The sequence below is a fragment of the Myotis lucifugus genome, unplaced genomic scaffold (genome assembly GCF_000147115.1).
Source record: "Myotis lucifugus unplaced genomic scaffold, Myoluc2.0 scaffold_19, whole genome shotgun sequence".
Lineage (NCBI taxonomy): Eukaryota > Metazoa > Chordata > Mammalia > Chiroptera > Vespertilionidae > Myotis > Myotis lucifugus.
Window position 1 is genome coordinate 11,729,677 of NW_005871067.1, and position 26,637 is coordinate 11,756,313.

The window sequence follows — 26,637 nt, forward strand, 5'->3', positions numbered from 1 at the left end:
GGAGGTATGATTAGATGTATGAAGAAGAGAGTCTAAAGTAGTCAGTCCTTTTACACATGTCCATCTTGCTGATGGTTCTCAGCTGTAGTTTCCAGGAGGCCCCACAAAGGTAGGGAGGGTGGCGGGAGGTTCCTGTGCTGTGGGGCTCCTGCCCCTCCAGCTTGTGTATGTAGTGCATCAGTAGTGAGGAAGAACCAAGAATAGGTGCAGAGCCTGGTACGAACTGGTGACACCAAGCCATTTCCTTGCTCAGCCCTGCTCACTTCCAGTTTGCAGAGTAGGCAGAGGAGGGCCGGAAGCCATGGGTGAACCTTGGGGAGGGAAAACTGGAGACTAGCTGGCAGAGCAGGCCAAGACAGTGCTGTTGGTGGGGAATAGGCTCACTTGGGGAAGGGCGCCAGCCGCTAATGCTATACCAGAAGGTGGATGGCTTCTACTTGGGCTCTTCCAGCACCAAGACCTGTTGCTGGGGCAGGCTGGTTAGCAATGTCAGGTGCTCTTGGTGCATCAGATAGTAGGGCTGTCTGAGGGCTGGGTAAGGAGACAGAAGGGGTTATATAAGTGCCTAGAGAGTCATTAGTACAGGGCAGAATGGCATCCTCTGCTGTGGGGTGGTAGCATGGGACCTGTCCCAAGGCTCTGCCTCAGACTCCCATGGTAGGGAACTTGCTTCCAGTGGGGTTACTACACCCAGGAGCCTGAGCCACCCTCTTGTAGTGTGCAGAGATGAGGGCTAAGGGACCTGGAAGGTGTGAGGCCCTGGAGCTTCTCCATGGCATAGGCTCTGTGCAAGGCAGTTTCAGTGCCTCTGTGGGAATGGGGATGTAAGGTGGCTGTGAGGATGACTGCCACAAAGCAGGCCTGGGGAAGTGAGCACTGTCACTATTACTAATGGTATTGCTTGGGGGCAGGGTTGTCTGAGGTGATAGAGAGCAAGAATTCCAAATGCATACTGACATAAGTTTCATCAGTGGTGACCCCTTATCACCAACCTTTGGGAACAAACACCTGCAAAGGGCAATGGGTAACTGAGGACCTAGGTGCTAGCTCACTTTGCCTTGGGGGTCAGAGAAGGGTTTGATCAGGACTAGGCTGCTAAAGTGGATATGGGACTACCACCTGCTTACCTTTGGGCTTCCCAGGTGCCTGCTGCTTGCTGGCATTCAGCATGGCTTGCTCCCTTTGCAGCTTAGTGATGGAGAAGCCTGGGAGCGAGGGGCACAAATGAGATGCCTGCTTCCCTGCCAGGACTTTGCTGCTCTTCTACTTTCCCCTCCTCCCCTGCCCACAGTCCTTTTGTCCTATGCTTCCTGGCCATGGAGCAGCCCTCTGTGTACCATACTCGCTCTACAGTGCACAGGGCTCACCATGCTGCAGGGACTGTCCTGCTCAGCCAGCTGGCCTTGGCTCCAGACAGAGCCAAGGTGCTCCTCCTGGTGCCCTTCTCAGAGCCCTCCCCACATTCTCCCCTTGCCCTACCCCATCTTTCACCAGAGGCTTTTCCCAAGCCAAGAGTCAATCTGGTCACTGCTGAGTATGAGGACAAGGGGCACATGGACAGGAGGGGAATGTGGTGGGGAGATACCCTGCTCATATGGGGATGGGACAGGCTTCTGGAGGTCAGTCCCACCTCCCACTCCAGTGTTATCCCTGCAACTGAGCACACTTGAGTGTACGTGTGTTGGAAGCAACCCCTCCCCCCACAAAAGGCCAGCAGAACCATTCCCTGGGGCTGAAATCAAGAGACCCTGGAGCCTCACCAAACCCTGAGACCCTTGGTCTATGAGACATGCAGTCCCAGTCAACAGTTGTCCTGACCTTGCATTCCAGGGTAAGGAGGCCTGGTGGGCCCTTGCAGTGCAGCAAAGTTGAGAGCGGGTATTTCACCTGTCTTCTGGTCCAGCCACACCTGCTCCCTCTCCCTGGCAAAGGCTTTGAGCCAGCACTGCTTCTGCAGGCTTCCTGGCACACAGCAGGTAGCTCTCTCCCATGGTTCCATAGTGCAGCTGGAAGGCATTCTTGATGCTCATGTGGAGGTCTTTATCCTTCCAGTACTCTAGATCCACTACCTCTAAGCTATCCATTTCCACTCAGCCCTTATAATACAGCACATCCTGGTGTAGAAGGTCCTGCCAGAGGCACCGTGAGCTGCCAGCCCAGCCTGCTTGTTGGATCCCTCCCCATACTTTGAACTGCTCTCCTGACTATCTCTAAGACCCTGTGTCACTCACTGCCCTGTAACTGGAAGGGCTGGTGGGCCACACACCTACCTCCCTAGCAGAGGATAAGCTCACAAGGGCATAGTGAGCCTAGTACAGCCCCCAATTATGTGCCAAATCTATGATGAAGAGCCTCACTCCTTCAGTTAAGTTATTGGCTAGCCTGAGGGTCTTTAAAGGCACCTGTAGTTTTGTGGGCAAGCAGCCATGGATACAAATAGTGAGCCAGGGTCCATACCACAGCAGAGAAGAGCACCAGGTATACCTGGGCCAAGTCAGTTGTCAGGAGGGCTTCTGGATAGAGTTACTTAGGCAATGTTTTAAAAGAGAAGTAGAGCTAGCAGCACAGAGGAGGTAGGGAAGCTACTGGAGCAGAAGACTCCAGGGCTAGGGAGGGGAAACTGGGTTTTGTTCAGAGAGGAGGGTGTTCTTATAGTACCGGGCCCTGGTCAGGCTGCGAGGGCCACCCCATAGTCCCTGGGCTACTCACTCTCCCACCGTCATCCTGGCCCTAAGGGCAAGACCAGGGAAGGGCCTGCCATACTCAAGGCTCTGGGAAAAAAGGTGCCCTGTTTGTGTCATCTTTTCTCTGGGCAGTTGCTTCTAGCCCTTAGCTTCACTTTCTCCATTTCTGCTCTAAATAGGCTGTCGAGCAGGAAAGAGAGACCTTCTTACTGTACCTTCTTACAGTAGATGAGTTGGTGGTCAAAGAGAAAAAACATCCTCTGCTGGCTCTTGGCTTGTGGCTGTGTAACTCGAATCAGCTTCCCTGAGTAGATGAGTTCGGAGCTCCTGGCCAGGAGATCTTCCCCGTGAGAGACCGCAAAGAGAGCCACGAGCTTCAGACAACATCAGAGCAGTACCCAATAAGCTTCATAAGCAGCATATCCACAGAGAGATATTGGTAGGTACCAGACACTGTAGAGGCAAATTTCACTTCATGTGGTCAGCACCTGCAGAGCGACTCACATGCTGTGATCAGGCTTGAGCCTCAGGTCAATGCCATGCACAAATAAGTCAACAGCACTCAAGACACAATTACCACAGGAGGGCCCACATAACCGATACAAGGAACAGTCCTGGACCACCCAGGTCAGGTGTCAAGAACACTGCACCCCTGAACCCCACAGAACACCTACTATGTAAAGGCCACCCCATGAAGACTGGGAGTCATAACAAATCTATCTAGTACAAAACAAACAAAGGCAGCTAAACTGGGAAGACAAAGAAACAGGCCCCAAATTAAAGAACAAGGAAATCTCCAGAAAAATAGCTAAATGAAACAGAGGGAGACAATTTATCAGATAAAGAGTTCAGACTAATGGTTACAGGTTGCTCAAAGCATGGAAAAAGATAAACCATAAAAAAAAAGACCAATCAGAAATGAAGAATACAATACCAGAACTGAATACACTGGAAGAAATACAGGTTGGATGAAGCAGAGGATTGAATCAGCGATTTTCAACACAAGGAAGACAAAAAATACCCAATCAGAGCAGCAAAAATTTAAAAAAGAATAGGTTAAGGGACCGTTGGGAATACATGAGGCATAACATCCTTGTGATAGGGGTACCAGAAGAAGAGAGAGAGCAAGGGATTGAGAATCGATTTGAAGAAATAATGACCAAAACTTCCTTAACCTGGTGAAGAAAAAAGATACAAGTCCAGTAAGTGCACAGAACCCCAAACAAGAGGGATCCAAAGAGGCCTACACCAAGACGTAACTAAAATGGCAAACATTAAAGACAAAGAGAATCTTAAAAGCAGTAAGAGACAGTTACGAGGTGCTCCCATAAGACTGTCAGCTGATTTCTCAACAGAAACATTTTACACTGGAAGGGATTAGCATGAAATAGTCAAAGTGAAGAAAAGTAAGGAACTACAGCCAAGACTGCATTAGTCAGCAAGGCTATCATTTAATATTGAAGGAGAAATTAAGGGCTTCCCAGACGAGAAAAAGCTAAAGAATTTCTTACCTCCAAACCAGTATTACAAGAAACGTGAAAGTGCCTGCATCAAGAAGAAGAAGCAGCCCTTGGCTGGATGGCTCAGTTGGTTGGAGTGTCATTCTGTACACCCAAGGTTCTTGGTTCAGTCGCAGGCACATACACACATATAGGAGACAACTGATAGATGTTTCTCTCACATTGATGTTTCTCTCTCTCTCTCTCTCTCTCTCTCTCTCTCTCTCTCCCCCCTTCCCCCCTCTCTCCCCCTTACCCTTCTTCCCTTCTTCTCTCTCTCTAAAATCAATAAAAGTCATATTCTCAGGTGAGAATTAAAAAAATAATAAGAGTATCCACAGGCAGCAAAATCTCAGACATATGCTGAAGCAGTATCTTCACTGATACAGCTCCCAGGACAATGGAAACTAAAGAGAAAATAGACAAATGGGACTACATCAAAATAAAGAGCTCTGCACAGCAAAAGAAACCATCAACAAAACAACAAGAAAGCCTACTGCATGGGAGAACATATTTGCCAATGTTATCTCCAATAAGGGTTTAATCTCCAACATTTACAAGGAACTCATACAACTTAACAAAAGGAAGATAAACAACCCAATAAAAAAAATGGGCAACGGACCTAAATAGATACTTTTTGAAAGAGGACATACAGAAGGCCAAGAGACATATGAAAACATGCTCAAACTCACTAATCCTCCGAGACATGCAAATCAAAACAACAATGAGGTATCATCTCACACCTGTCAGAATGGTTATCATCAACAAATCAACAAATGACAAGTGCTGGTGAGGATGTGGAGAAAAGGAACACTCGTGCACTGCTGGTGGGAATGCAGACTGGTGCAGCCACTGTGGAGAACAGAATGGAGTTCCCTCAGAAAAACCCCCTAAAGATGGAACTCCCATTTGATCCAGTGATCCCACTTCTGGGAATATATCCCAAGAAACTAGAAACACCAATCAGAAAGGATATATGCACCCCTATGTTCATAGCAGCACAATTACAATAGCTAAGATTTAGAAACAGCCTAAATGCCCTTCAGCAGATGAGTGGATTAAAAAACCATGGTGCATCTACACAATGGAATACTATGCTGCTGTAAAAAGGAAGGAACTCCTACCATTTGCAACAGCTTGGATGGCGCTGGAGAGCACTATGCTAAGCGAAAGAAGTCAGTCAGAGAAAGATAAATATCACATGATCTCACTCATTTGTGGATTATAATGAACAACATAAACTGATGAACAAAAACAGATCCAGAGACAGAGAAGCATGGAGCAGATGCTCAAACCTCAGAGGGAAGGTAGGGGAGGGTGGGGGAGAGATCAACCAAGGACTTGTATGCATGCATATAAGCATAACCAATGGGTGCAGACATGGGGGGGGGCAATAGGGGATAAGAACATATGTAATACCTTAATCAATAAAGAAAAAATAATAAGGAGATACCACCAAGATGGCGGCATAGGTAAACACCGGAGACTGCTGCCGCAAACAACTACTTCAAAAATACAACTAAAAGACGGAACGGACATAACCCAGAACCACAGGGAGGCTGGCTGAGGAGAGACTCTTCAACTAGAAGGAAAGACAACAGCATACCGAGGCTCAGAGGAGGCGCAGTGTGGAAAATTTAAAGGTGCGGAGGTGCGCGCGCAAAGCGGGCTGGTGGCTGAGGGCGCGGTTGTCGTTTTCAATCAGGAGGGAGTCTCAGACTCTGAGCTCCAGATCTGGGCGAGTCTCTAGGGACTCAGACTCAAACGGGAGAAGTGGGATTGTCTAGCATCAGTTGGAACGTGAGGGCAGCTTTCTCTCCGAGGTTTGCAGCGGTTGCCAGGGTTCTGAGAAGCAAAGCCTCTGGGAACGGGACTGAGAGCAGCCATAACTGCTCCCTCCGCCCGCCCTGTTGATCCCGCCTCGCCCAAGCCCTGCGCAGAGCCATTTGTCGGATCGCCTCAGGCAAAGGCTAGATTAGCACCTCCCCAGAGGACAGAAGTTTTCCCACAGCTGATTCTCACAGCCAGTCGGCCTGTTGGTCAAATCCCTCTAGTATTAACTACAACAATCAAGGCTTAACTAGAACAAGACTGCGCACAAAGACCACAAGGGGGTGCACCAAGAAAGCATAAAAAATGCGGAGACAAAAAAAATTGACAGAAATGGAGGATATAGAGCTAAAAAACACAATTTTGAGGGCTTGCAATAAACTTGAGGAGAGCCTCACGAAAACTAATGAGACCCTCGATGCTATGATAAAGAACCAACTAGAAATTAAGCATACACGGACTGAAATAAAGAATATTATACCCAATAGCAGACCAGAGGAGCACAAGAATCAAGCCAAAGATTTGAAATGCGAAGAAGCAAAAAACACCCAACCGGAAAAGCAAAATGAAAAAAGAATCCGAAAATACGAAGATAGTGTAAGGAGCCTCTGGGACAGCTTCAAGCGCACTAATATCAGAATTATAGGGGTGCCAGAAGATGAGAGACAGCAAGATATTGAAAACCTATTTGAAGAAATAATGGCAGAAAACTTTCCCCACCTGGTGAAAGAAATGGACTTACAGGTCCAAGAACTGCAGAGAACCCCAAACAAAAGGAATCCAAAGAGGACCACACCAAGACACATCATAATTAAAATGCCAAGAGCAAAAGACAAAGAGAGAATCTTAAAAGCAGCAAGAGAAAGACAGTCAGTTACCTACAAGGGAATACCCATATGACTGTCAGCTGATTTCTCAACAGAAACTTTGCAGGCCAGAAGGGAATGGCAAGAAATATTCAAAGTGCTGAATACCAAGAACCTACAACCAAGATTACTTTATCCAGCAAAGCTATCATTCAGAATTGAAGGTCAGATAAAGAGCTTCACAGATAAGGAAAAGCTAAAGGAGTTCATCATCACCAAACCAGTATTATACGAAATGCTGAAAGGTATCCTGTAAGAAGAGGAAGAAGAAGAAAAAGGTAAAGATACAAATTGTGAACAAACATGCATCTATCAACAAGTGAATCTAAGAATCAAGTGAATAAATAATCTGATGTACAGAATGAACTGGTGATTATAATGAATCAGGGACATAGAAAGGGAATGGACTGACTATTCTTGGGGGGGGGGAAGGGGAATGGGAGATGCGGGAAGAGACTGGACAAAAATCGTGCACCTATGGATGAGGACAGTGGGTGGGGAGTGAGGGCGGAGAGTGGGGCGGGAACTGGGAGGAGGGGAGTTATGGGGGGGAAAAAAAGGAACAAATGTAATCTGAACAATAAAGATTTAATAATAAAAAAATAATAATAATAAGAGAAAACCCAACAACTTAGTAAAAAAAATAACAATAAATACATATCTATCAATAATCACTTTAAATGTAAGTGGTATAAGTGCTCCAATAAAAAAACACACAACAGCCGAAACCGGTTTGGCTCAGTGGATAGAGCGTCGGCCTGCGGACTGAAAGGTCCCAGGTTCGATTCCGGTCAAGGGCATGTACCTGGGTTGCGGGCACATCCCCAGTAGATGTGCAAGAGGCAGCTGATCGATGTTTCTCTAAAAAAAATAATAATAATAAGAGAAAACCCAACAACTTAGTAAAAAAAATAACAATAAATACATATCTATCAATAATCACTTTAAATGTAAGTGGTATAAGTGCTCCAATAAAAAAACACACAACAACATAGTGTACCTGAATGGATAAGAAAACAAAACCCATATATATGCTGTCTACAAAAGACCCACTTCAGAATGAAAAATGTAGACTAAAAGTAAAAAGATGGAAAAATATTTCATGCAAATGAAAATGCAAAATAAAAAAAAAGCTGGGGTAACACATATATCAGACAAAAGAGTCTTTAAATTGGTATAATAAGAGACAAAGAAGGACAATGCATAATGATAAAGAGAGAAATCTAACAAGAGGATATAACCCTGGTAAACATTTATGCACCCAACATAGGAGCACCTAAATATGTAAAGCAAATCTTAATGGATATAAATGGAGAGATCAACAGTCATAGTAGGGAATGGATTGTGGCTTCAAATAGCACATTAGATCGGTCAAATTTAATTGAAATCTTCAGAGCATTTCACCCAAAGCAGTAGAATATACATACATATATATATATATATATATATATATATATATATATATATGTATGTGTATATATATATATATATATATACACACATATACATATATATATATATACACACACACACACACACACATTCTTTTAAAATGTACATGAAACATTTTCTAGGATAGACCACATGATAGGATACAAAACAAGTCTCAGTAAATTTAAAAAGGTTCAAATCAGATCAAGCATCTTTTCTGACCATAAGGCTATGAACCTAGAAAGCAATTACAAGAAAAATCTGAAAAACACACAAAGACATGGAGGTAAATAACATGTTCTTAAACAATGAGTGAGTTAATGAAATCAAAGAAGAAATCAAAAGATACTTTGAAACAAATGAAAATGAGAATACAATAATCCAGTATTTATGGGAAACAGTGAAAAAAGCCCAAAGTGAGTAGAAGGAAGGAAATGATAAAGATCCAAGCACGAATAAAAAAATAGTCTAAAAAATATACAAAAGATCAATAAAACCAAGAGAAGGTTTGTTCGAAAGATAAACAAGATTGACAAGCCTTTTTGTTGTTGTTGTTAATCCTCACCTAAAGGTATTTTTTCAAATAAAAAAAGAATAGCCCTAACCGGTTTGGCTCAGTGGATAGAGCGTCGGCCTGTGGACTCAAGGGTCCCAGGTTCGATTCCGGTCAAGGGCATGTACCTTGGTTGCGGGCAAATCCCCAGTAGTGAGTGTGCAGGAGGCATCTGATCGATGTTTCTCTCTCATCGATGTTTCTAACTCTCTATCCCTCTCCCTTCCTCTCTGTAAAAAATCAATAAAATATATTTTTTAAAAAAGAATAGTTTAAGGGACCATTGGGAAAACAAGAAGCATAACAACATCCGCAAGAAGAAGAAGAGAGCAAGGGACTGAGAATCTATTTTAGAGGAAGTGCAAGGGAGGGAGGGAAAGAGAGACACATCGATTGGTTTTCTCCCGCACAAGTCCTGGCTGCTCCCAGGGATCAAACCTGCAACACAGGTACATGTCCTTGACCGGGAATCAAACCAGTGACCCTTTGGTCCACAAGCCAATACTCTAAACACTGAGCCAACCTGGCCAGGGCTTGATCGACAAGCCTTTAACCAGACTTACCGAGGAAAAAAGAGAGGACCCCAAAAATCAGAAATGAAAGAAAAGTAACAACTGACACCAAAGAAATACAAAGGGCCCTGACCAGGTAGTTAAATTAGTTGGGAGTGTTGTCCCAGTGTACCAAGTTGTGGATTTGATCCATGGTCAGGGCAAGAATTAACCAATGAATGTATAGTTGGAGCAATAATGTTTCTCTCCCTTTTATCTCTTTAGAATAATTTTTTTAAAAATACAAAGAATTGTAAGAAAATCTGAACAACTGTATGCCAACAATTGAACAATCTGGACAAAAGGAAAAACCTCCTAGGAAAATACAATTTTCCAACACCGAATAAGAAAGAATCGGAGAATCTGAATAGACAGTAATTGAAGCAGTAACCTAAAACTCCCAATACAAGTCCTGAACTGGATGGCTTCACAGGTAAATTTTTCCAAACATTCAGAAAAGAAGTAACATCAATCCTTCTCCAACTATTACAATAATTCAAGAGGAGGCAAGACTTCCAAGCTTATTTTATGAGGCCAGCATCATCGTGATTCCAAAACCATATAAAGGCACTACAAGGAAAGAATTATAGGCCAATATCCCTGATGAACATAGATATTAAAATCCTCAACAAAATTTTAGCAAACTGGTTCCAGTAAAACATTAAAAAGATCATACACCATGATCAAATAGGATTTATTCTGGGGATGCAAGGTTGGTACAATATCTGTAAATCAATAAGCATGATAGACCACATAAATAAGATGAAGGATAAAAACCTAATTATATCAATAGATGTAGAAAAATATTTGATAAAATCCAGCACCTATTTATGATAAAAACTCTCAGCAAAGTGGAAGTAGAGGGAACATACTGCAACATATAAAGGCCGTATGTGACCAACCCATAACCAACATCATATTCAGTGGGCAAAAACTACAACTGGCTCCCTTAAGATCAGGAAAAAGACAGGGATGTCTGCTTTCACCACTCTAATTCAATATAGTGCTGGAAGTCTTAACTACAACAATCAAATAAGAAGAAGAAATAAAAGACAACCAAATTGGAAATAAGTAAAACTGCCATTATTTGCAGATAACATGATACTGTATATAGAAAACCCTAAAGATTCCACCAAAAAACTAGAACTGATAAAAGAATTTAGTAAAGCAGGGGAATACAAAATAAATACCCAGAAATGAGTTTCATTTTTACACCAATAATATCAGAAAGGGAAACTAAGAAAACAATTCCATTCACAATTGCTTCAAAAAGAATAAAATACCTGGTTATAAATTTAACCAAGGATGTAAAAGACTTGTACTTGCAAAATTATTAGAAGACAATGAAGAAAGAAATGAAAGATACAAGTAAGTGGAAGCATATACCATGTTCATGGAAGGGAAATATTAACATCATTAAAATGTCCATACTACCTATCCAAAGCAATCTATAGATTCAGCTATGAAGATACCAGTGGCTTATCTTGGTATTTCACAGAACTAGAACTAAAATTTATATGGAAACACAAAAGACCTGAATAGTCACAGCAATGTTGAGAAAAAAGAACAAAGTTGGAGGAATAATGCTACCTGATGTCAAACTATACTACAAAGCCATAGTAATCATAACAACATGGTACTGGCAAAAAATAGACATATCAGTAGAACAGAATAGAGAGCCCAGAAGCAAACCCAAGCCTTTATTCTTAATTAATATTTGACATAGGAGGCAAATAATACAATGGGTAAAGATAATGTATTCAATAATTAGTGTTGGGATAATTTGTTCAAAAAAGTAAAACTAGAGTACCTTCTTATACCATACACAAGAATAAACTCAAAATGGATTAAAGACTTAAATGTTAGACTCGAAATCATAAAACTCCTAGAAGGAAACAGGCAGTAAAATCTCGGCCATTTCTTGTAGCAATCTCGAGCAAGGGAAACAAAGGAAAAAATTAAGGGGACAACATCAAACTAAAAAGTTTTTGTACAGCAAAGTAAACGAACAAAATGAAAAGCCAGCCCTCTGGATGGGAGAACATATTTGCCAATTTACATGTGATAAAGGATTAATATCCAAAATAAAAACTCAATACCAAAAAAACCCCCAAGCCCTCCAATTAAAAAAATGTGCAAAGGACCTGAATAGACACTTCTCTGGAAAGGACATACAAATGGCCAAACAGGCATATGAAAAGATGCTCAATGACACTAATCTGTAATATAAATTAAAACTACAATGAAATATCACCTGATGCCTGTCAGAATGACTATCATCAATAAATCAACAAGTGTTGGTGTGGATGTGGAGAAAATGGAACCCTGGTGCACTGTTGGTGGGAATGCATATTGGTACAACCATTGTGGAAAGCAGTATGGAGTTACCTCAAAAAAAAAAAAAAAAAAGGAACTGCCTTATGACCCACTGATTCCACTTCTGGGAATTTATCCAAAGAAACCAGAAACACTAATTCGAAAGAATATATGCACTCCTGTGTTCATTCAGCATTATTTACATAGCCAAGATTTGGAAGCAACCGGTTTCCATCAGTAGATAAGTGGATAAAAAAGGTGTGATACATTTACACATAGAATACTACTTGGCTGTTAAAAAACAAATAAATAAATAAAGAAGGAAGCCTTACCCTTAGTGGCAGCATGAACGGACCTGGAGAGCATTATACTAAGTGAAATAGGCCAATGAGAGACAACAAGTACTGTATGATTTCACTTTTATGTGGAATCTAATGAACATAATGAGCTAACAAGCAAAATAATGACAGACTCATAAAGAGCAGTCTGACAGCTGTTGGGATGGGGGCTGCAGGGAAAGTAGAAGGATTGAGCAAAAAAAGAGAAAAAAAGGAAAAACTCATGGACACAGACATTTGTGGTGATTGCCCAGCAGAGGAGGGATGGAGGGACGTGGAGGAGCGTACAGGAGATACATGGTGATGGATGGATACCTGACTTGGGGAGGTGAACACAATACAATGTACAGTTGATGTGTTGTAGAAGTGTGCACCTGAAACCTGTATAATTTTGTTAACCAGTGTCACTGCAATACATTCAATTAAAAAAAAAAAAAAAAAGGAATGCCTCTTGGAGGACTGAAATGTCACCATTAGTTCAGACCTCCATGCTGCCTTAGAAGACAAGATTGGCAGATACAAGTGGAATGTGCAAGCCAGAAAAAAAGAACCAGGACGCTCGGATTCATAGTGATCCATCTGTGGTGATGCTCTGGCAGGCCTGCACCCTCTGTTGGGAATCCCCACACTTGGGGATCTGGCCTGTCCCCTGAGGGCAGAGGGACAGCTCCCTCTTGCTGGGCTGGCTGGCTGCACTTTGGGAGCAGCATCATACTTAATCTCTTGTGGCTGTGTAATGTGAGTCAGCTCCCACACACTCTTCTCCAGGAAAGAGGCCACCAGGCCTGCTTTAGGTGGCAGCACTAAGGGACTGAGGCCCAGAGCTCATGTGAGTGGATTTCCTGCTACCAGCTCTTGTTTGCTAGTTCCAGGAGCATAGCTCCTTGCCCCAGCTCCCTCCTGGATTTTTCAGAAGTATGATTTTAAAAGAAGTGGTCAAGTCCCATAGTATTTTCTGGAGTGTCGGGCACTCACCTCCCAGTCCTCTATGGAGCTCTGCCCCTGAGTAATCTTGTTGATGTTTTCAAGTCTCCATTTCCATTCGTTGATTAGCTGGGCCACATCCTTCATGGCATGTAAAGCAGCTTCCACATCCTTGAAATACCTGAGGAAGAACAGAAATGGAAGAGGGCTGAGAGGTGGAGAGCAGAGAAGCGCTGGGAGCCTCCTGGAACCACATGTGGAGCTGCTTCCCTCTGGGGCTGTGCCACTGGCCTGTCAATTCCTTCACCTGTCAATGCATACCCCCACCTTCTCCATAAGTGCCACACAGGGCAGCATGTAATATCCTATTTCTGTCCTCTTCCCTCATCTCAACAATAGCTTGTGAGAGCAGGGATGGTTTTACTCTGTGTTGTCACCCCAGTATCTATAGTAGTGCCCAGCTCACCAGGAGTACTCAACAAACTGGCTGACCCAGGGTGTGAGGAGCCCCCTGGCTGTCCTTTCTCCCTCAGCAGCCTCCTACCTGTGCTGGGGGTGGGTATACTTGAGCAGCTTGGCCAACTGCAGTGGGTACTTGCAGATCTTCTGCACTGGGATCAGCAGGAAGCTATTGAGGGAGATGTCAGTCATCTTTTGCAGCAGCCAGCAGGCCTCACGGAAATACATGTACTGGCTGAGCTTGGTGAGCCAGGAGAGCTCCATGCATGCGTTGGGATGGTTGTTGGAATACTCTGAGTAAATCTGGAAGTTTGCTTGCTGTGGAGCACAACTGGAAGTTAGGGTGGTTGTCTCTCCAGCAGGCACCTAACATGTGTTGGGAGGAAGGGAGTGGGAGCCTCTGCATTTCCTTCAGGAGCTGCACTCAGGGGGCCCAAGCTCTACAGTAGTATTGGCCCAAGCTATGGTGCGTCATGCCCAGGGACACAACCTCTGAAAACTCTAGCATGTACTATCCCTGTCACCATCAGGCTTTCTCAGCAGGACCCTCAGCATATAACTTTGACTGACATACAGTAAAAATACATATATTTTTTGGATGAAATCAAGGATGCTAATAAGGAAGGCCAAAAAGGAGAGAGAGAGGGTGAGAGAGGAAGAAAGAGGAGGAGGAAGGAAGGGAGGGAGGGAGAGAGGGAAGCAGGGACGGAAGGAGGGAGCGAGGGAAGGAGGGTGGGAAGGAGGGAAGGAGGGAGGGAGGGAGAGAGGGAGGGAGGGAAGGAGGGAGGGAGGGAGGGAAAGATTAAATGGATGTCAGTCCATGGCTGTGCCACCTGAGTTTTCATTCTCAGCCCAGTGCCCTGCTTCTTCCTCACAAAAGTTCTGGCCTCTTTCTTTCCCCTTTTTTTTTTTTTTTAAGCCTCATCTACCTGGAGCCAGAGAAAGGCTAGGTCTGCCATGTAGTGACCTATGACATCATGGACTTAGGTGAGCAAAGAGGATAACAGCTGCTGGCTGGTGATGGGTTGCTGTGATACTCACACTAGGTGATGTTAATAAATTGCTTGTTCCTATCCCTCTAGTCACAACACTGCCTGCTGAATAACTGGACCCCGATCCCATACTCACTCTAGTGCTTAGACCCAATCTACTCCTGTGCATGGACAGACCAAGGTCTCCCTTCCCAGTTCTCCTGCCATTGGAGAGAGGTTGGCAGGGTCTTCCAACCCCCTACAGGTAATAACCAGGAAGGAACCCACATTGTCCCCAATGGGCTGGACTTGACATCCTCTGCTCACCCCAACAACTTTCATAGGAGATAGATAAAACTTGTGCTTTCCCTATCAGACAAGGCCAGAAGGAAGGAGTCCATCTAACCAGTCCAGTGAACCTTGGCTAAATGCCAGTTGGCATTTGGAGTGTAAATAAACACTGTAAAAGACACATAAATTTGCTCACTGTATGAAGAACTCCAAAATTTGCTATGAACAGCCCACAGGATGCTCAAGAGGCAGCCCATCCTACTCCTGCCCTCTACTCTGGCCCAAGGAAATCCTGGGGCTGATCCCAAGCCCCCTGCTCCAAGGAGCCTTCTCTGACTTAATCTCCCACAGAACTAGGGACACTTCTAAAACAATGTTGAAGGATGAGGGCATTTGGGCAGGTGAGGGAGTGGAACCTAGAAGATTCCTGGAAAAGAGTAACATGTTGCCCGGCCTTTAGCCTGCAGGGCAACTTCTGAGCAGGCAGGTGGGCCGGGGCAGCAGGCAGGCAGAGGAGCCTCCAGCACAGGTGGGTGGGCAGGGCCAGATGCAGGTGTGCTCATGTGCTCTAGGAAGCAGGCACCCAGCTCGCTCAGATGGGGGCACTCCGTGTTGAACTTCTGCTCCAGTGCCTTCACGAAGGCCTTATGGCACCCGTAGATGTCCTCGATGTTCCCAAAGATGGTGCGTAGCTGCTCCTCACTGACATGTTGGTGCGTTTGTGACACTGCCTGATGTAGCCCTGGGGACAGGGTCCAGCGGTCAGGTCCCTCCTCAACCCCACCCGCACCGCAGAGGCCCTCACCTCGCAGCTATCCCGTAAGTGCTTGATATAGTCCCACTCCCTGCTGAGGATCTCGTTGATGACTGTGTGCATCTGGTTCCTGCTGCTACTTCGAGCCTCAGCTCCACCATTGCCTGCCCTTGTCCCAGGGCTCATCCTGGTTCACCCACAGCTGCAGGCAAGGCGGCCGGTCAGTGCCAAGCAAGGGTCGATGCCTCGCATGCCTGCGGCTGTGTAGTAACGGGCTCTGAGAGCTGTTAGGGCACACAGGGACAAGCTCCCACCACCCTCGAACAGTGCTCATCTGGACAGGGGGACTACAGGTCCGATGACCATTGCAGTTGTCAGTGACATCTGAGACCATGTCTCCTCCGAAGGTGCTCTGCTTACATTTGGCTTGTGCTGGACACAGGGCTTGGAATAAAGGATTGCCCACTACAGTTTCTGAACCGTGCTTGCTCATACTGGGCTCTTTATCTGTAGAGACCAGGAGAGAAGTGGATGGTGATGTGGCCTTGTTGGCTCTCTGACCCATAACTAGGAAAGGCTTGGAGTACAGCACAGACAGTTGATCTAGGGCAGTGGTCGGCAAACGGTGGCTCGCGAGCCACATGCGGCTCTTTGGTCCCTTGAGTGTGGCTCTTCCACAAAATACCACGTGCGGGCGCGCACGTACAGTGCGATTGAAACTTCGTGGCCCATGCGCAGAAATCGGTATTTTGTGGAAGAGCCACACTCAAGGGGCCAAAGAGCCGCATGTGGCTCGAGAGCCGCAGTTTGCCAACCACTGAAATCTGGGCAGGGATGACAAACTGAATTCCAGGGCCTAGGATCTCCCCTCCCTACTGCCCTCTGCTGGCCTTTTGGAGTCTGCACCTGGATTCCTTCCTTAGAGACTAAAGGCTTCCTTAGGGAGAATCTGGGTCCTTCCCTGTGAACTATTGGGCTAAGGACTTAACTTGTCCATGCCTCAGGTGTAAGTGAAGTGTTCAGCTTGCAGGGCTGTTGTGAAAGTTATAAGTAAGAGGATCCAGGTGAATGTCCTGCACGGTGCTTAATAAATGCTTGGTAAACCCAGTTGTTTGTGGTGGTGTTCTGACATGCAGGTTCCCCTTGGAGGGATCCACACACCTTCATTTCTGACCTATTCCTCTCTGGCTACTGAGGGCCCCCTGGAGGGAGGGGTGGGAGAAGGGGGTTGGAGTTAGTGACAGCTCTGCTGGAGGGTGGACTGTTCTTCATGACCCCCACCCACCCAATCCACAGCTGTGAATGGGAAGTCCATGTCCAACACTAGAGCAGTTTCAGGCTTGAGTTTCTGAGCAGTCAGTTGGCTCTTTATGGGCTTTGGAGAAGCTCAGGCCGGTGCCATACCCACACGAAGCTAGCTGGAAACCAGCCCTCCCCATCAGTGACATGGCCCTACCACCACTCTCTGTTGGTGGCATCCATTACTTCAATGGCATCCCCAGCTTTGAAGCCCAGTTCCTGGTTATCCATGGTGACATGGTCCCAGAGTGCTTCAGCACAGACCACACTGCCATTGCTGATGAGCTGTGGAGAGAACCATGGACAGGCAGATCAGTGGAGTAAGGCTGCCATGGACCTCATGGGGCAGGGTGCTCCTGCCCTCTGCACCCCACCCCTCAGCAGCCCTGGGAAGAGGAGATCCTGACTCATATCACAGAGGAGGGGATGGAGCCTCCCTCGAGCCAGCTACTCTTTGGGGGCCAGGGCTATGCCCTAGGCATGTCTAGACTGGCAGGGCTCATGATGCAGACTGAAGTGAACTTGACCACTAGGATCTTGGTGAGCCACAGAATCTGAAAGTCGAGCATGTCCTTGTATAGGACACACCTGCCTCCCATCTCGATTGGGCCAGTGGTTAAACTATTGTCTCTCAGCTTCATCTGTCATCTCTGCTCTGTGATACTGGGGCTAGGACACTTCAAACTGCATTTCTGCTGTGCCAGCTATTCCCTGTTAGGTTCTCCTAATGTGACATTGGAGGGGACCAAAAAGCTGCCCCCTCCTGCTGTGTTCTTGTGGACTTGCAGTACCTGTCAGGTCACCTACAAGCAACAATGCTGCTTCACCCAGGTATAGCGGTGCCCAGACATTGCAGCAGCTGGATCCCATTTGCAGTGTTTTTTGAACACTTGCAGAACCAGTCTCATGGCATTCCCCTCCTCGCCACCCCCACCCCCCATCAATACCAGCTGAGCAGCAACCCTCCTCAGAGTTCTAGGTCCTACACCCACAGAATTTTCAGTTCTAATTGTTCCAACCTCTTTCCTTTATTCCCTAGGTCTAGGAAAGATAGGTACATATTGCTCCCTCTGCAATAGATACTTCAAGATTGTTCTTGTGCAGTTGGTTAATGAGTCAGACACTTTATATATGGCTAACACTCTGTGTATTAATTTCCATCTGCTGCAATAATTGGTGTGAAGCTATCTTCCTGCATGGTCATTGACCTCACATCAGGAGGTCCAGAAGGTGTGCATGGACCTCACCTAGAAATGCAGGCAACCCTTGTGCTCCCAGCTCCATTTGCCATTGAGCTGACACCTGTTTTCCTGGAATGTGGGTCCAGTTTCTGCTCCTTGAATAATGAATGTCTCTGGGAACTTAGGGCAAGAGGAGGTATGTTCTAAGGATTGCATGGGAGGTGAGGTCCATGCCCCTCTCTGTTGGGACCAAGTGTGGCTCTGGTTTTCACAGTCATGGGCTGGCTCTTTGGCTAAGAAGTTAAGACCTTGCCCTGGCCAGTTGGCTCAGTTGGTTGGAGCATCATCCCATACTCCAAAAGGTTGCAAGTTCAATTCTCAGAGCACTACCTAGGTTGCAGGTTCAGTCCCCAGTCAGGGCAACAAGAGGCAACTGATCCATGTTTCTCACATCAATATTTCTCTCTCTCTCTCCCTCACTTCCCTCCCTTCCCCTCCCCTCCCCTCCCCTCCCCTCCCCTCCCCTCCCCTTCCCTCCCCTCCCCTTCTCTCCTCGGCTTTCCTCTCTCTCTAAAATAAATGAACATATCCTCAGTTGAGTATTAAAAAAAAAAAATCGAGGCTTTGGGACTCACCATACATGCCCTGTGAACTCAGCTGCTGCTCTACCCTCCTGGGGTTGAGTTACCCCTTGGCTTCAGGCCCAATGAAGTCTTCCCTGGGGGCTCCCAGGCAGTGTGCATGCTCATCCTCACATAGAAATGGGAGCTAAACATGTCCGAGCAGGAATGTGTAGGTCTTCACCTGAGTCCAGTTGCTGTCTAACAAGTGTTTACCATGCCCCAAATGGGTAGGGTGAGGGGTGGGCAGGCCACCTAGGTATGGGAGGCCACTCAGATTGGGCCTTTACTCCAAATAGGGCCTGAGCAAGCCCATTCAGAAACCACCAGTTCTTCATGATTTCTGAGAGTAAAACCTGCTCCAAACTCTGATGAAACCACTCCTGAGAATAATTCAGAGACTATGTGTACACCTGCTCTCACATGCAGCAGCCTCTCATGGGTGGCAGAGTCCTGAGGCCCACCCAGGGACCCAGGGCACAGAGCACTGGGCTATTCCTGGGAGGCTGCAAGTCTCCTTAAAGGACCATTGCACTTACCCAGCTAAAAATACTTATTATAGGCCCTTCTTCTGCAGAGATGCCTGGCCCCAGGATCAAGAGCTCCTGACTGCAATAGAGACAGGGTAAGATAAGAGGATTCAGCGAGGCCACATGAGAAGAGCCAGCCTGCTGCATGTAGGGTGCAGGCACTTGATGGGGCAACTTGCAGTGCACAATGTACACAAGCAGGCCACCACACCAGGCCTGGGGGTCTGGCCTGAGGACAAAAAAGAAGCAGAGTACTCAAAGGTGGTCTATATGAACCAATGAGAATGCAGGCTGCAGGTTAATGTCCCCATTCAGGGGCAATGACCATGGGTTAGTATGAGCATCAGAACAGAGGGTATGTGTGACCACAAGTGACTTAAGCATCAGGACTGAGGGTCCATGTGACTATGGATGCGTAATATCAGAATAGAGGGCATGTTTGACCACTAGTGAGTTGAGCAATAGGACAGAGGGCACAGATGAGCGTGAGCATCAGGACAGAGAGCGTGTGACCATCAGCAAGCATGAGCATTATGACAGAGCCTGTGTGACCATAGGCACATATGTGCATTATGAAGATTTGTATGTTTTGAGTGATGAGTTACTGAGACAATGGAACTTCTTGGATAAACTGAGGTTTGGATCCAGCAGGTAACAGAACTTTTTGCTTAAGCTTTGTAGTTTTGATCCTGGAGAAGTGGGTGCTCTAAGACTCCCTCTTGCTGCATAGCCCCTGGAATGCACCTACCAGCACATATTCACATGCTCACTAGTACATGCTACACTTTGATCTCCTGAGAAGAGGTTGTAGATTCTTTCTATCCTCAGTTCGCAACAACTGCACATATAAGTCTCCAGGACAGCATTCAGGCTGCCCTCACTGCTGGAGCCCAGGCAGGAGGAAGTAATGCTGACACACCCAACACAGTCCAGCTACACAGTTTCCCTTCCTAGGTTGTTTCTGCCTGATATTAACCAGATCAGGCATCTGCCCCTGCCCCAGCTTCCTTCAAGTGAGCCCTGAGCTAAAGCCCCTCTTATATGGCCCAGTGCCTCCTCCCCTGTTTTATTCTGCCAGCCCTTACAGAGAGGCACAATTCTGCACAGGTGGTTTCCTACATAGCTGTGGGAAAGGGCACAGGTATAGCAGAGACACAGGGCTTCTGAGAGAGACCAGGATGCCTATACACTTTCTTAGACATGCCCCTATACCTGTACTTCCCAATCACCTGAAAGCCCTTGATGGTGGTGGTGTTGGAGGGGTTGGTCACCTTTGTCACTTTCTTGTTCCAGCACAAGAGGCATCTGGTAGACACTCAGCCTGAAGCAACTCCCTTGATGTCCCTGTGCCTCAGTCCCCATGGATGCCTACAGTAAAAATGTGCTCCACATGGGTCACAAAGCTCTTGTGTAGATCCACAATGGGAGGCATTCTGTTGAATTATAGCAATGGCATTAACTGTGTATGTGATGTCACCAAGACAATGTAGTTCTGCCTGCTCTGAGAAGCGTTCTACCTTCAGGAGAGCCTAGAGGCTACCTGGGCCTAAGCAGGGTGGGGTTCTGGGCAGAGGCCCTTCCTGGCCACTCTATTCAAGGTGCAGCTGCACGGAAGCCAAGATGACCCCGGCAGGCTGAGGGGGAGGATTAGGCTTACTCTTGGGCTGGCAGTGGGTAGAAGCTGGCTCTGAGGTATAGGATGTTTATGTGTGGCAGGTAGGGGACTGTCCTAGTGGAAGAACAAGTTTAAGACTGAGACAAGGAGTGACAAGGGGCAGGATCTCCTCCTGTGCCCCTGAGATTTTGATAGGCCTAGGGAAAGCAGGCTCTGCCTCAAAGTGCCCCTTGATGACCACCCACCATCCTTCCCACCCTGCCCCATCTCCTCCTCTCACATGTGCAGGCTGAGGTAGGATTGCAATGGACAATCTAGGAATGCAATTTGGCAGGCCTTTGAGCAGCCAGGGCTGAGGGCTGTTCAGAGTGCCTCCTACAAGGGGTGGGGGCTCTGCCTGTAGTGGGTTGGGGCACGCTGAGACCACTTAAGACCGAAAATGGGAAAAGCTGGTAACATGTGAAGAAGAGCCCACTCATCTTCCACAGACATCTCTTAAACCTACACAGAAATGCATGTCCAGTTCCGCTCATACTTCAGTCACATAAGCAGTTTTCAGACAACCACAGCAGCCAAGGCCACAGCTACATACGGATCTCCAGTCACCCACAGAGGTGCGCATTTTAGTCATACACACACACACACACACACACACACACACACACACTACAGATGACAGACGGAAGGACCCATGACACATGTGTCACCATACTCCCAGGCAGGCAGGGGCACCCTCCACAAGCGGCATCTGTTTGGGGCTTGCTGGGCTATAGCTTCACCACCTCGGGTCACTGCGTTGGGAGTGGGCCTATACAGCTAGATGGGGCTAGGGGAGATGCGGGGCGCGGAGGGTGGGCAATGGAGGCGCCACTCACCAGGAGAAGCCCGGGTCGCCTGGCCTTGGCGGTCAGCAGAAGGCCAGCAGGAACACCAGCACGACGTTTATGAGGACGAGGAGCGCCAGCACGGCGAAGACCACCACACGTTGAGCGCCTGGTGGCAAGTTGCAGCACAGCACAGCACGCAGGGCGCTTCCTGGGGCCGCGGGGCGGTGCCGGGGTCTGGGGCACCCTGGCCATAGCGCCAACTCTCCGACTCTCCAGTTGAGCGCCCGCCCAGAGAACCCCAGGAGCAGGGACAGCAGCAGGACCAGGAGCGCGGGGACCGCGCCCGCCCAGAGAACCCCAGGAGCAGGGACAGCAGCAGGGCCGGGACCGCGGGGACCGCGGGGGCGGAGCCGCGGTGCACTCAGACCGGCTTCTGCGCAGCCGGCTTGTGCGTGCCAGGGTGCCCAGCCCCGACAGAACCCAGCACCGAGGCGGAGTGGGCTGTCAGGGTCAAGCGGACTCAGGCGAGTGCAGATATTTGACCTTGGCGATTCGGTGGGATGGCTCAGGGAATCCAGACTGCCAAGCGCAGGAATGGTGGCTGTGGTGACTTGGGCTGTGGGGATGGGCCAGGGGTTTTGATTCTTAACTAACACCAAGAACTGCCCTTAGTCCCCCACTTCACAGATAAGTAAATGCAGCTCTGAAAGGTCAGGGAATTTGTGCAGCCATCAAATCACACAGGAATATAGGGATGGCGGAGCTAGGATTTTAACTCTGGGCTGACTGAGGTTGATCCATGCTGAGGCACTTCAGGAAGGCCCTGACTCAGGATATCTCCTTACTGACCTTTTCCATCAGAGAATCATTTTGTTTCTGTAGGAAAGCAGCTGGCTTCTTCAGCTGCTATCCACCCCAAACCCCCAGTTTTATTGTTATAATTGATAAATAAAAATTGTATATATTTAAAATGTACACTTGATGTTTTGATATAGGTATACATTGTGAAATAATCACCAAAATCGAGCTAATTACCATACCCATCACCTCACATAGTTAACCATTTTATATGTGTGGTGACAACATTTAAGATCTATTGTCTTAGCAAATTTCAAGTGTGCAATACAGTGATTTGAGGATTTTTTTTATTGAGCAGGGTACAAGGGTGATTTCTTTCCCAGGTTCTTGTCCAGATGGATTTGAAGAATGAAGCCATGGACAAAAGGTGGTAGGTGAGAAGTACAGAAACTTTATTGCAAGAAGAAGAAACTTTATTGCAAGAAGAAGAAACTTTATTGCAAGCAGATTCTATCTCTAAAACTCCTAATTTTAAGCTTTCTAATTCTAAGACCATATCTCTCCTGGCTAAGGAGAGACAGAGGGGTCCCCTAAAGGGGGTGGCCACTGCTTTCTTTGTCTTGAGGCATTGTCTGATTGGACCCTTCCCCAATTTAGGATCCCCATGCTTTCCTCATTGGCCACTCTGCAAAGGCTAAAGCCCACGTTGTGCCCCCCTCCTTCTTTCCCCTTATTTTGTAACAGTCCTCTACCCTCTGTGGAAATAAGTTTCCTTTTCCCCGATATTCTGTGTCTTTTCTTTGTCCTTCACATATCCATCTTATCTGTTTAAGCTGGAGTTCCTTTTGATCTACCTTATGGTACCTAGCAACCTTATTCTGCCAAGTCTTGAGACTGAAAATGCTGGCTTCTCAGCTCAAAGAGTAAAATGGCCTCTCTCTCTCTCTCTCTCTCTCTCTCTCTCTCTCTCTCGCTTGTTCTCTCTCTCTCTCTCTCTCTCTCTCTCTCTCTCTCTCTCTCTCCCCCCCCCCCCCAAAAATTTATTACCCCTATGGCTCTCCCAGCTGCTCAGGGCAGAAATACCTCTGTCCTTGGTTTATGGCTGTTTTTATTGTCCAGGCCAAGTTGCCTCTATCCCAGTGGTTCCCAACCTTGGCTGCACATTAGAATCACCTGGCAATCTTTTTAAAATCCTGATTTCTGGGCCTCATCCTCCGGAAATTCTGTTTCTTTGTTACTAATGTTTGCACCTCAACCCCTAACAGAGAAACAGAATTTCCGGAGGATGAAGCCCAGAAATCAGGATTTTAAAAAGATTCCCAGGTGATTCTAATGTGCAGCCAAGGTTTGGAAGACCTCTCTGAACCTCTCCCTTCCTATATTAAGCTAGCTAGTTAACCCTTATCAACAGTATTATTAACTATAGTCATCATATTGTACATTACATCCCCAGAATTGATTCATTCCACATAATTGTAACTTTTCATCCTATAACCAACATCTCCCTATTTCCTCCCTCCTCAAGTCTCTGGCAACCAGCATTACTCTCTGTTTCTGAGTTTGACTTTTAGATTCCACATGTAAGAACATATGGTATTTGTCTTTATGTGTCTGGCATATTTTGCTTAGCATAATATCTTCCAGCTCCATCCATGTTGTAACAAAGAACAGGATTTCCTTTTTTATCTTTTTTTAAGACTGAATTATATATATATATATCAGGTTTTCTTTATCCATTTATCTGTCAAAAGATCTTGGCTATTGTGAATAATGCTGCAGTGATCATGGAGGTGCTGATATCTCTTAGACATTCTGATTTCATTTTTTTGGATATATATACAGAAATGGGATTGCTGCCATATATGGTAGTCCTGTTATAGGATAGGGAAAAGCTAGAAAAATTCCAAGGCAAGAGGAATAGGGAAACTGAGACAAGAAAATTAAACAAGGCCAGTTTGGCAGCCTGCAGCCAGCTTGTAAATAGCAAGCCCTTATCTAAGCAAATGGTTAATGTCTCTGCAAAGAATGCAGGAAAGGAGGGGGAAGGAAAGGGAAAGAGAAAGGGAGTTTTGATGCCTCTTCTCCACAACCTGAGTATACATGGTTTAAATCACCCTAAAACTAACAGCAGAGAGGAGGGAAAAAGGGGGAGGAAAAGTGCAGTCTTATCTCATCCCACTGTTTAAATAGAAAAGTCAGCAGTCTTGGGATTTAATTGCTAGGTGCTTCTCATAAATTCAGAGAAAGCCATAACAACATAAATGAATGAGAGACCTTTAGAGTTAACCTGTACCAGGATATCTAGCAGAGGAATTTTAAAATTTATAGACAGAAAATTATGTAAGGCAGAAACCCCCCATCTCACTTGCTCTCTAGATTAGCTGAGAGCCCATTTGCACTTCATAAGCCAGATGTATAGATTCACTTGCCTAGCTTCGTAATAAATTTGCATGCTTTAATGTTTTAATAAATTGGCTTTATCACAATGCAATCATCTGGAGTCATTCATTTGAATTCATTTACATGAGCATAACAAGAATCTAGGTGGAGATAGCACTCTCCCTCTGACTCAGGGGGCTGTCTGATAACACCTTTCTGTGAAAGGTGCCTGTAATAGTTCTGTTTTTAATTTTTTAAGAACCTCCATAGCATAGTGTTTTCCATAGTGGCTGCACTAATATGCATTCCCACCAACAGGGGTTCCCTTTTCTCCACATCCTCACCAATACTTCTCTTTTTCTTTTTGATAATAGTCATTGTAACAGGTGTGAGGTGATATCTCATTGTGGTTTTGATTTGCATTTCCCTGATGACTAGTGATGTTGAGCAGCTTTCTATGTGCCTATTGGCCATTTGTATATCTTCTTTTGGAAAATGTCTATTTAGGTTTTTGGCCCATTGTTAAATTTTTTTTTTTTTTTTTTTTGCTATTGAGTTACTTATTTTTTTTTTAGATATAATCCTTTATCAGATATACAGTTTGCAAATATATTCGCTCATTCTGTAGGTTGCCTTTTCATTCTGTTGATTGTTTTCTTTGATGCACCAAAGTTTGACTACTTTTGTTTTTGTTGCTTGTGCTTTTGGTATCATATCCCAAAAAAATCACTGCCGAGACCAATGTTAGGAAGCTTTTCCCATTTCTAGTAGTTCTATGGTTTCACATTACATTTAAATTTTTAACCCATTTTGAATTTCATTTTGTGTATGACATAAGGATTGAATTTCATTCTTCATTAGATTAAGCAGCTTAAAAAGGGGGGGAGGAGTCCACTGCCTCCCTGACAGAGCCTGTAACCTTAGCCCTGTAAGGTTCAAAGCTTATGTAGAGTTGGCTCTTATCCATCCACAACAGCTAGCTCTGTCACAGTCACCGTGCCCCTCTGATGGATCAGAAGGCTGAAGCTAATGGGCTGAGGAGACTTAAAAGCAGTTCAGAAGTAGACGGAGATTTCCAATCTCCATGCTCAGCACTGTGACTTCTGGGAGGAGGAATCGGAGTCTGTGCAGAGGCTGGGTGTTCACATGTGGATGATTTTATCTCTGTATGTCCAAGTTTCTGTGTGTGTGTGTGTGTGTGTGTGTGAGTACAACATGCACTTGAGTGAGTATTGATGAGTGCACTGTGGACATGACCATCCTACTGAAGACCCCAAGTAGATGTGTGAGGTATGTGTGTAGGGGTGATACCTGTGTTATGGCAGAGGAGAGGTGGAAATGTATTTGGAAAGGCTGTCTGCCTACCTCATATCTGAAGGTTTGCCTGGCCCCATCCGGTTGTTTGGGGGGTGTGGAAACCATGCCAGAGTACGCTGGATGGCCCAGGCCAATTAGAGTGTGAAAGCCCTCTCTAGAGTATGCCAGATGGCTAAGGCCACTCTCTAAGCATGGGAATCTTAATCAGGGTGTCCAAGGACTATGCAAGTGCACAGCAAGGACACAGCAATCTCACAGTACATGGCACATACATGCCCTTCTATAACCCAAATGATTGATGTCACTATTTGGCTAGAAGCCTTTTTTGTGTAAGTAGTATTAAAGTATGTTACTAAGGCTGCAGAGTGAGCTCAGGAGAGATGCAGCTACTATAGAGGCTGTGGGTCTAGAGGCAGTACGTGGCTGCTCAGATAATGTCTGTGGACAGAGACTGCTGCTGCTGTGTGGGAAAGATGTATTGTTACCTAGCCAGTGTGCACCTACCTACTGTATGGGACTTTGCTCTGAAGGACTGTTTTGGCTAGTGGCTCCTTGTTAGCAATGGCTACATGGCCACTGGCTTCTACAATACTTTCTTATATAT

At 46.0% G+C, this 26,637-nt stretch overlaps 1 protein-coding gene across 1 annotated transcript; it reads right to left on the reverse strand.

The window, feature by feature from the left end:
* Window positions 1-410: 410 nt before the first annotated feature.
* On the reverse strand, window positions 411-21,791 carry ARHGEF4 (Rho guanine nucleotide exchange factor 4). Its single transcript, XM_023751304.1, is given in 16 exon segments — window positions 411-434; window positions 437-531; window positions 1,128-1,205; window positions 1,888-1,955; window positions 1,957-2,129; window positions 2,900-3,058; window positions 13,044-13,173; window positions 13,537-13,765; window positions 15,273-15,419; window positions 15,422-15,455; window positions 15,519-15,636; window positions 15,638-15,669; window positions 16,872-17,051; window positions 19,107-19,326; window positions 20,310-20,380; window positions 21,588-21,791. Coding segments are annotated over 16 exon segments (1,962 nt in total).
* Between the last annotated feature and the right edge of the window lie 4,846 nt (window positions 21,792-26,637).